The following is a 12005-nucleotide window of genomic DNA, read 5'->3' as shown; positions in this document are numbered from 1 at the left end:
TCATTGTTCTAATTTTCTCAGAACAAAGATATTAGGAGGATTTTTTAGTTATTTTAAACCTTTTTCTTGTGTCTGCTATAGCTCAGAATATGCCATCACCTTGTTTGCTGAACCCTCCTGTGAAAACACACACAGTTGTGGGAGGTGAACTGATGGGGTATGACAGGACAGCCCTGAAGTTTTCCATCAATTTCTCAGATATTCATGGAATCATAGAATGGTTTGAGTCAGAAGGGACCTTAATATTCATTCAATTCCACCCCCCACCATAGGTAGGAACACCCTGCACTAAATCAGGTTGCCTAAAGCCTTATCCAACCTGGCCTTCTAATTATATTATTATATTACTACATTATTATTGTATTATTGAAGTCTGCCCCAAATCTAGTGATTAATTCGTCCAACATAAAATGCACATAATTTTCCATTGCCAGTGAACCAGACAGGAATCACAGAGGTCACTTCTAGCAAACAGTTAGTTCCCTAGCATGAAAGCCAGGCCCCAAGTCTTCACTAAAGTGTAAGTGTCCACCTCTGGAATCTATAGCACTATATATATAAAATCAGTTTTCCACTTAGCAGATCTGTAATCATAACTGAGTATTACTCTGCGATCCCTGGTTATTGGAAACATTTGGTTTAGAAGGAAAGTTCAAAGATACTGGAAAATTACTGATGGGCTAGAGAGGGAACCCAGAGGAGCAGTGAAGATGCAGCTGGACTCTGTAGGGCGGAAAGGTGGAAAATCAGGGCTCTGGGTTCTTAGTTTTGGTTGCTGAGGTGTAAAAGCCAGGCAGTGATATTCCCCCAGCTAAAGCAAGTTCAACAGACCAAGGCCACTTGGATGAGGACAGCACGGGGCTAGTGAAGAAGGGTACAAAAAGGAGGCAAACGGCAGCTCAGCCACCTGCTATCACTTTAACCCAAGGAGAGCGGGGATGCACATGGGGCAACAGGGTGAGCAGCATGGGGATAATGTGAAAAGGCTCACATTGCGAGGACATGCTCAGCAGCTGAATACGTCTCTGTGCCTCAATAACCCCTCTTCTTCCCTCTCCTTATCTTTATTCCTTAAAATATGCTTACTATGAAGCAGATGTACTACTTAACGTGTTTACAGAACATGAAAGAAACCCCAAGAATATTCATGGTGGATAAAACCAAATGATTTCCTTATTTCTTCTCTGGTTTACATGTGTTTCCAGTGTGTTACTGGGAAAGGAAAGCACATTATTCTACAATGTAGTTTAGTATATCTACACTACGATTCCAATTTCAATAAAATACATAGCAATTTAAGTATTTTTTCAATATGCACTGAGTATGCAGTGTGAAAAATAATCTCTGCACAGTCTTCTAGAAAGAGAAATTATGACAGGAAACTTATGGAGAAATATGCCATGCTGTCCTGTGGTATAATACAAATTTACCACGTAGTCTTCAAATGCCTCAAAACAATCTAATGCAACTAAGTGAAATATAAGTTTAGAACGCACCATCATGTAATGCAAACAACACCATAAAATTAATTTCTAATTATATTATATTGCCAATTATTAATTCTTTGTATCTACACAATGCACTACAAAAAATAAACAGCATCTTTTTTCCCAGATAACAGGTAATTTAAGGTTCTGCTACACCATCAGGCTACAGAATTCTGTCCCTCAAAATGTACTGTTACTGAAGAGAACCAGGTTAAAAAAATTCTTTACAGAAAGGGTCATTGGGCACTGGAACAGGCTGCCCAGGGAGGTGGTTGAGTCACCTTCCCTGGAGGTGTTTAAGGCATGGGTGGACGAGGTGCTGAGGGATATGGTTTAGTGTTTGATAGGAATGGTTGGACTCGATGATCCGGTGGGTCTCTTCCAACCTGGTTATTCTGTGATTCTGTGAACAAGTGCCTATCATACTGCAGCAGGGGTTTCAAGCCTTTTGGACTATGCTTTTCTGCTGCTACCATTTGTTGTCCACTCTGCCCACTTCACCTCACTGCACATTTTCCCACAAATACATATGCTCTAATCTCTTATTTACCAAGGGTCTCTGTTCTCCACACTCCTGCACCTCCTCAACATAACAATTTCTACCAGCTATCACTTACTCTTTTAAGACAGATTTTTGAACTGCAAACTCCAGCAAAGTCAAGCAAGACCTCAGATTTTGTTTCCAGCAACATAAAAAGAAAATCTAGGGAGGTGATGCCAAACAATATCCACAAGTAACAATTTTGAGTCTGGCTAGATTAACAAGGTTGAGCTTGTATCCAGTGTGTGTATACACATTTACGAGATTTGGGTTTTGTTCATCTGAGTGCTATGAAAACAGTTTCCTTTTATACATGTGACTGTGGGAATGAGAAAGAGGAGGCTTATGGACAATTGGCCTATGTATTACGGCTTATATATTATTTCGCTATTTGTTATTCTTCTATTATTCGTTCTTCATATAATGGTTGGACTCGATGATCTGGTGGGTCTCTTCCAACCTGGCTATTCTATGATTCTATGATTCATTAAATTAAGGACTGGAATAAATACCCTGTAGACTGATGAACTCCATGGGTTAGTGTTTGATAGGAAGGGTTGGACTCGATGATCCGGTGGGTCTCTTCCAACCTGGTGATTCTATGATTCTATTCTATGATTTCCAAATGTCTTAAAGCAACTTCACTTTTTGAAATACATTCACATGAACTCTGGAGCCAACAATTATAACTGTATCAACCCCTCCAGGTCTGTTGGGTTCAAAAAACCAAAAATTTGCAAGAAACAAAATATCAGATGGCTGAAAGAGGAAGCTAGTTACATTTAAAATGGAAATAGATGTGATTTTGAATTCGTCAATAGCTTACTGAGAAGCATGAAATCCACTGGAAATCTTCAGTGGTAATCAAGTATTGTATATATGAGAGAGACTCTAGAGCAATTAGGAAATACTAATGTAGAAGTAAGTGATATTTGATGGCCTGTACCATAAACAAGAATATATAGGTTCTTCTGGTCAGATCTGTGTTTCTATTTTGTAGTGAGTCACTACTGCCAAAGGGAAAATGATCTGTTTCCTTTCATTATCCACAGAAGAAGGAGTATATGAAATAGTAATAAGCTTACAGAAGGATGACTAATATATAACCTTGAAGGCCAACAGGTCAGAGATTCCTTAGATTTCTGTGGATGCTTGATTCTTGCCCAAACTATTCTGAAAATCACAAGGTCTTCTCTAATGTATCAGTGAAGTTTAACACTTTCTGATCCTTTTGAACTGAAGAAAATAAGTGATCTTTTTTCCTTCCTCAGTTGTTCACAGCCAGTCTTTTCTTTCTCAAATCCTTTCACTAGACAGAGTATTTTTAGGTTTGATTCTTTCACTCCAAGTTCATTGGAATTTTTAGTGTTTCTTCCTCTGATTTCTTCTGCATTTTTCAAGATTATTTAGCCCAAAGCATCACTATAGTACTACTGCTGTGTTGTCATAATTTCCAAGAAAAGGAGTAATTGCAATCGTCTTCCATTTTTTTCTTGGAGTTTGGATTCTCCTGCCACCACAACCTGCAGCAGTTCTTGCAGGGACACTGATGTATCACAGTAACAAACAAACAAAAAAAATCTTCAAGGAACCACATGCAGTGTGTACACTTAATAAGAGACACTGTCTGCTCTGAAGGATTCAAAATGTCAATAAAATCATAGAAAACCAGGAACACAGATACCAGCCAGTCCATTCCCATTAGTAAAGCAGCCTCATTCTTGACAAACATCTGTCTGCCTTTTATAGATCCCAGTAATGGACAAGCTGCTATTTATTCATGCATCCTTACATAGTTACACTATTTTCATGATTAAAAGTAAACCTAATATCCTTCTTGATACAGTTATCTGAAAATATAACCTGTATTCTCTCTGCATTATCTTAGGAAAAATAGAAGCCACATAACCACTACTCTAATTAGTCTAATTTTAAAAAGTCTGCAAGTGCAAGTCTAGATTAAAAGTGCACATTGGTATAAAGAAAGAATACAAAACACAAAGTTCCCCTTATGCTGCTTACAATCAGGCACACTTTTGCTCCCTGCGTGAAAGGTTCACTTCCTTTTTTAAATCTCTGTGGATTTTAGTCAAAGACTAATTAGTGTCATGTATTAAGCTTCTTAGCAACCTGAAGGGTTTACAAAATACCTACAATGTAATTATTGAAAAGAATGCTTAAGTCTAAGCGCACAGATGAACGTATTACACATATTGAAATACCTGGAATTGCTCACTAAAACTTACATGCCCACTAAAACAACAACAAAAAAATTAAAATTACATGCGTTCTTATTCCCCCTCAAAGTTCCATTGGCTAAAATAAATTTTGGAACAAAGTACTATAATTCTGCTGGTGCAATTCATACTAGACAGTAGATTTAACCTGAAAATCGGGCATATTCACGTTTGTTATCCTGAGCTGTGATAAGTTATATATCACCATTAATGAGACAAGAACAGAGACAGCAGTGAGGCATTTAAAGAGGAAAGCCCCAGTGATGGGGAAGATCTGTGTGTAAAGTATGTCCAGTATTTGTTGTTCAATTCATATCTGTTTTTTGTTTTGTTATGTTTCATTTTTTCAGTACATAGAAGTAAAAATAGTAGCATTTTTTCCTTATGCCTATTAAATTTTTTCACTTTGCTAAGAGGTTTATAAACATATTTTAAATAAAAAAAGTTTACGTAAATGACTGAAATTACAAAAAAAATAAAAATGAAAGAAAATAGGATGTGCTGTTGTGCCATGTATTCTTCCACGTAAATGAAAATTACTACAGTAAACACCGCACCATCTGGTCAAAATTTTTAAAGATGGATTCCTCTAAGTTCTTAATTCAAATTACGAAATTTATCTAATCTTCAGCTGTGCTGCTGAAATTTCAGCAGAAATGCTCCAGGTCAGCATTTCACAGAAAGCATTTAGTAGCTGGCTGGGTGAAAATCTTTCAAAGGCATATAAATGCACATCAATAGCTTTATGGATGCAAGCTGAGTTTAAATCAAATGCTGGAATTTAATGTTTGCATAAGTCTCTAGGAATGAGGACACAACATACCTGTTCAGGAATAACAATGTATTCAAGAATCTTTTCATCAACTCACACAAATTTTGAACCTTTCTAAATGTCTATTTTGATTAGCTTGGAAAAAAATGAGATTCAAATCCAATTACAATACATTAAAACTACAAAGTATAGTATATAATGTAAAGGCAAGATGAAAAGCATTGAAGTTGTAATTATTTCACATTAAGTATTTCAATTCTTTCAGGCTTACACAAGCATTATTATAACTTGTGGCACTCTTCCCTGTGGTCAAATTACTTCCTTACTATTACACAGTTGATACTGTGAACACTGTCACAGCCACAGCTCCATTCTGAACGGAACCTTCCTACACCACTGCTCACACGGTTTGAAACAGGAGGCTCTTGATGGGCTGCTATAATCTTCTGGCATGCAGGTGCCATGCAAAAGCATGAGATATGCAAGTCAGAAGAGAAAGCAGAGGGCTGAAGTGCCTTCTTGCTTACTCCAACTACACACTGATGGATTTTTGCAGGAATGAAAATTTGTCATCCAAATAACAGAGAATTACAAACCAGTTCTAGCACCTGCAGGAACGCTGAAATGGTTTGAAAGGAGGGAATCACCATGTCTTTATGAACCGTTTCAGGCATCTCTGGTATACTGGCTTATCAAAACTGTCTTTGTCTCTTCAGCTTATTGTTCAGAAAAGCCTCATGTCTTCATTCTCAAGTGACAGCAACAGGAAAAACATACTGCTGAGCATCACTCAAGTTGACATATTTGACATTTCACAAGATCAAGCTCTTTGTTAAGCACAAGTCTGAAATGCCTTCAGACATAAAACCAGATCTTTTATAATATCACTGTATGTTCCAAGATCTCATAAAGTAATGTTCCTTCAATAGCTGTATTTTGCACAAAGAAATTATTTTTAAAAACGCAGATTTTTTGACACATACTATCAGACATCTACGACTAATCACACAATATCAAATGCACTTGTGAATTCAATATAGCACCATTTGTCATTTTAACCACTGTTCAACTCCTGTGCACAAATTTCTGAAATAGGCAGTTATGAGGGCTGGAACAGTAGCCACATTTTAATTTTTTAAATATTTTTTCAATAGTACATTTGCATACTAGCTGTCCAATCACATTCATACATTTTAATGTGTAAATCAAGCTAGTGTTTTATTCTATCTGTCTGCAGGAGAGGGGAAAAAAATCTAGGCATTCAATCTATTTCAGTCTAATGGGTGACTAGTTAATTTGGAAAACTGCTTACTAGTTGATTTTTTGAGTAACTAACTCTAAAATCAATAGATTTGTTTCTCAAACATTTGGGATAATTTTGTGGAAGCACACCAATGATCAAAAAAGTGGCTGATATTTCTCAAGCACTCAGGCAGGTATTTAAATACATAGAAGGGATTAAGTATTCATTCTTTGAAGGCATTTAAAAGATTTTTTTTCCTGTTCTGGACTCAAAAAAAATGAGCTAAGAAGAGTTTATTGCTTTTCTGTAAAGAAAAAAGGTAAATTTTGAGAATAAGGGTGACTGAAATAGGAAAGAAATGAAAGTTAGGGAATGAAGAGATGTTGCAGTTTGATGTTGTGAAAAAGCTTTAAAAAATCAGTCTTTAAAAACTCACTGCTTTCATCTTTAAGTGCAAACTAAGCTTTTTCTCTTTATTATCTTTTAAAAAAGAGAAAAAAAATGCTGCAAGGTGGAAGTATAATTTACCTTCATTAAAGCCGAACTGTAATTTTGTAATCACACAATGGGAAAATTTTATGACACAAAATGATCAATTCCCCAAGGCTACTGCAAACTTCCTATGGATGCACACTGAATCAGTCAAAAGCTTTAATACGCATACAAAAAGTTACAGAAGGTAGTTTACCTTTTTATTTGAACTTACTGAAGGCCTTTTTAAACAGTTCCCACCACGTTATCTGTTAGGTGGGATTAGCAGGACAAGAAGGGAGAGCCCTGAGTTGTATTAATTCATATCCAACTAATGGCCAGAGCTCAGGTAACTCCTTAGTTGTGTGCAAGAGGTAAACCTCACAATTTTGAAGAAACATGGTTGTTCCTTACATGTCTCTGGATAATTTAAAAACATAAGAAATAAAAATATTCTGATTATGTGCCCCTTAGATTTGAGACTTCATTCCTTGCTACCTGCCCAGCAACCACAGAGGCTAATGCCTGGCCAACCAGGGTGGAAGGCAATGATGCTTAAACAGTCGGCTCTTACACACTAGTTTGGGTTGGAAGTGACCTTAAATATCATCTAGTTCTGACTTCGCAGCCATAGGTAGTGACACCTTCCACTAGATCAGGTTGGCCAAAGTCCCATCCAACCTGGCCTTGAATGCTTCCAGGGATGGGGCAGCCACAACTTGTCTGGGCGTCATCTTCTTGAAGGAACAGCTATTAGAGCACACAAAAACACCCACTTGCTGGATGAGCTTGTGGCTGCCTCCTGGACCCTATTGATGCTGATGACTAAGGTTAGGTTTTCAAAAACACGAGAGAATTGTCTTAAATTCTTTCTCTGCTGCATTTGGTAGATGTTCTTATGACCTCGGCGGGAAAAGAATAATGCCTCTACCTGCTTTTGAAAATTTCACCTTAAATGCCTAAGCTGGGAAGTCCTTACTCTGCAACGTGAAACTGGTGAAAAACACTCTAAGCATTATAACAAGCTTATGAGGCTTACAGCTCTGAGCAGTCTATTTGAAGTTAATTTTGGAAGGAGCATAGAGTTTGGAAGGATAATAGCCTTCATAGTCATACAGACTTTTGAAGGTGATCCAAGTAATCAAAATGACTAGATATTTTTTCCCTTTACAAGAAATTTTAAATTAAGCATCAAACTTAGATCAACGGTCAGACTTTATAAGACTTCTAAAGTTGTCCCATAAACTCATCACATACAGATGATTTTCAACCATAGTACTTGGTAAGAACAGGTTTATTTGTCAAATGAAAATGAATACATGGTCTTACAGCATGACAAAATTTTACTGTATCTGCAAATACGGTCATATAGTATTTCATATGATAAAGCACCATATAATTTTCAGCTGTAAGAAGGCACAAACAGCACTAATACCTCCTCCTTGTCTGTTATTCAAATCTCTTACTCTGAGATGATTTGAAGGGTAATTCAAAAATCTCTCTCCTGGTTGTGTGGACCTGCAAGCAGACTGGAGGGCTTCCTCCTCTCTCTGCACTTCCCCTGCTTTTAGTACTTCCTCTGGCACTTAAAAAAACAACAGTTAGGAGAGGAGAGGAGGAGGAGAGGATCTATTACCCCCTGAGACTGATAAGGACTCTCAAAGCCCAGGGTAAACCACAAGATTAGTGGCCTAAAGGCTGAAAAAAAAGCAGTGACAATCACCATCAGTGACTGAACTCTTGACACAGCCATCAAACTGCATTGCTAAAGCACCCCTGTGGGGAATTTGCTATATAGGGTTGCCTGTGGTTACGATAATTTGTCTTTGTGGGACAATTTTCTCCAAAACATTCAAACAAGGAGATAATGTGGGTAGCAAAATTGAACTATAAAAAAATATAAAACATGGTGGAAATTTCATCCGCTTCAATAAAAATACATCTATTATTAGCTGAAAATTACTATTCAAACATCATATGCTACACTACACCAGCTATATCACAATATATCAAATATCAAAGCTGCTAAGTACCTGAATGAAAGGGAAGAGCAGTCCAACTGCGAAATTGGAGAGCCAGTTGACTGTCCCAGCTATCATGAAGGCTGCTGGCCTCTGAGACTGCTGGAAAAACTCTCCGGTGAGGACAAACGGAATCCCACCTGAAACAGAATCCAACATGGTGGTGGTTTTAGTGAACTTACTTTGTCAACAGTTGTTTCACTTACCAAGACGAACATGCTCCATGTTACACATCTCAGTCACTAGCACTGCTCTACAGCTTTCTGTACAAGGTGTACACAGGGGCTTTCGAGCCAGTAAAATGTGACTTGTCAAAAGCATACTTTAGGAAAGTGCAACAGTTCCCTCTTTCACACCATGGCATCTCCTGTTTTACATTCTTTCAGTGACAGCAAAAGTCATTAACAAAGCAATGAATCCACACACAACAGCTTCTTGAGTATAATGTGATGAGTTGTTTATTACAAATAAGAACAATTGTTTCTACTAAAATGCTTGAAACTCTGAAAATTCAGAAATACTCCAAAATAGACCTTCACAGTTGGAAAGGTGGCTCTAAAGAGACTGAACAGTACTTTTTGATAATTACCGCCCACTTTATTTTAGCAATAAAAAAGGCCAAACATTTGCTTCTCTTTAAGCATATTTTTCACTGATGCTTATTTAATACATTCCATTACTGGATATACTGTTGGGCAGTTCTGGCAAAGCCTATTAATCCCACCAGTCAAGGACTCCGACCTCTACAATAACAAGCTCAGTTGAATACCACATTTGTCACTTGTGTTTCCTTCCACTTAGGCTGTGGATTACTTTGTACTGCACTGGCATATTGATGGCCTGACAATACCCCCAGGGAATAGCTGTCTAGTAGTTGAAAGTCTCCATTTATGATCTTTTGCTTCCTTCATTCCAACAGGATATTTTGATGGAAATACTTCTATTTTTATAGAATTAAACACAGATTGTATTTGCTGTTTGGCCACATATTTCAGTTAATGTTGCATATTGGGTGTGCAGCTACTTGCAGAACTATTTCACCAACATTTGGAAAACAGTAAACCTAGTAACACCAGATGGGTTTTCAGTATTCTGGTGCTACCAATTCTACCTCTAGGTCCTCATGTCTGCCAGTATTATCTGCCTCATCACTTAGTTTTGTAGGCAAGATCCATGTAAGTCCTTTCTCCATTTTAAACATTTTAACAAATCAGTCTGTATGATCAAAAATATATTAATAGCCACACTCCCTCTCAAAAACCTCTATGACAATTCTGACTTCCAAAATACAAACATATTAAGATAAAAACACCACCAAAACCTTATCCATTGGCATGTTTTTGCTTCATCTACATGCTTATCTTGTGCATTATCCTTTCTGTTTGACAGTTGTGACTACACCTGTAAGTGCTTTTCAGCAAAGTATTGTCCTGTAGCCCCTTCTGCTCAATGGTGCTACACTTAAACACATGCACTAGAACCTGTCCTAAAACCAGTATGACACAAGAACCTGTAATTGCGTAACAGGGCTTGCAGATGACACATGGTATCAGATATTACACCACTCCAGATCTTTCATATAAATAGAATATGAATACATGCAAAAAAGAAAGACAATATGATGCAGCAAAACGCTATACATGTTAACAGACACCACTTTCCATCATCACCTAATGTGACTTTCTACAAGAACCTATCTGCAATGGCACCAAAGGCTTCAACTGAACTTTCTGTCCCAATGATAGCCAGCACAAAATACGTGCAGAGCAAATACATTTATTTACCTCTACTTTTTTTCCGTAGAAATATGGAAATTTTAGGCAATGAAAGCCCTAGCTGAGTGACCCTCAACAAGCCATAAGTAACATTCAAATCCTGTGACTGAAAAATGCGCCTTCTCCCAGTAGCACTTTGAACATGTAGAATAAACAGCTGAATAGGCATAACTTAAAAAAATTCAAGCAACATGTGGTCTGTGAGTCCTTAGTGGCTTTCAGTGCCTATTTTATCACACACTTAGAATTCGGGTTCAAATCCTAAGATATGGCAGGAAAAACAACAATCACATAGGTTCTCCTAGCATCTGTTTTAGGTCTTAAATGCCATGTAAGGCAGTGGTTTGCCAAGGCACTTGCCCTTTGGAGAGAGGAACTGAAGGACTTGAAACACAGAAATCATGTAAGATGATTTATTTATGATCATTTATTCTGTCATGCCTTTGCTGTAGGACAATCTACAGAGGTGTTGCTGTTCTTGTCAGTATAATGAAAAATGTTGTTTGAGACCCATTTGGGAAAATACACATTGTACAAGAGAGGAAAAAGCCAGAGGCAAAAAAAAGTATAAAAGGACAGAAACATATCAGAAAGCATAAATGTTATGGAAATAAAAATGCATGGGCACTATCTTGGAAAAGGTTCCTTGAAATTCAAATGCAATTTCTAGATACATATTAATAATCACTGAATTTGATGGTTAGTCACATTTGCACAAAAGCTCTTCAAGCTAATTTGAAAAATAATCAATTAATCTAGTTATGGTAAAAATAGTAAAATAGGATTTTGCGAAGTCTGAGAAAAAAAAATTAGCAGCTGATCTGAGCTCTTTCAAATGTTCTGTGAAGGAATGGGCAAGGTGCTACAGACAGACCTCCAGACTTTCTTGTGGCAGAGAGAGGCATCTCTATAGCATCAGAAAGCAGAGAAAGTCAGTTTCTGCATAGAGATAACTTAAGACAAATCACATGGGAGAGCCAAGGAGCCTGAAAAGCCGTAGGTGAGTTATGTGAAAGACAAGCCAGGTCTGGAAGCATGAAAAAAAGAATGAAGCCAGGTCATTGCTATATATTGTTATATGCCTAGAAAAGCAGACATGACCTTACTAAGATGCAAAGCAGGGGATGTAAACACCTACCAAGAGCCATATCACTGTGAAGAACACACTCTACAACTGAGAGGAGGGAAAAGAAATTTAGGCAAGCTGAAGGAAAAATATAAAGCCTTAAGGCACAAACAGCGAAGGCGCTTGGGGTCACCTGAACCTATATACCCAGTAGTCTATTCTCAAACATTTTGAGATGCTAGAGGTGTGATCAGGGGCCCATTTTCTCCTAGAACTTGATTTCTTTGAGAGAGAAATCTGGGTGCATGGGGTTGAAGGAAGGTATAGTATGCTTTGACTAGGTCAATTGTATCTGGGCTGCAGAGATCACAACATTATGGCAACTTACACAG

The 12005-nt window shown here is 37.5% G+C and overlaps 1 protein-coding gene across 1 annotated transcript in view; it reads right to left on the bottom strand.

Moving 5' to 3' along the window:
• Positions 1-12005, bottom strand: part of SLC2A9 (solute carrier family 2 member 9) — a 102451-nt gene that overhangs the window by 11414 nt on the left and 79032 nt on the right. The window contains exon 11 of the mRNA XM_069856332.1: positions 8785-8912. Within this exon, the coding sequence (XP_069712433.1) occupies positions 8785-8912 (128 nt within the window). The remainder of the gene's footprint in view (positions 1-8784; positions 8913-12005) is intronic.

The sequence above is a fragment of the Phaenicophaeus curvirostris genome, chromosome 4 (genome assembly GCF_032191515.1).
Source record: "Phaenicophaeus curvirostris isolate KB17595 chromosome 4, BPBGC_Pcur_1.0, whole genome shotgun sequence".
NCBI classification, from domain to species: Eukaryota; Metazoa; Chordata; class Aves; order Cuculiformes; family Cuculidae; genus Phaenicophaeus; species Phaenicophaeus curvirostris.
This window is presented reverse-complemented; position numbering and strand designations above follow the sequence as displayed.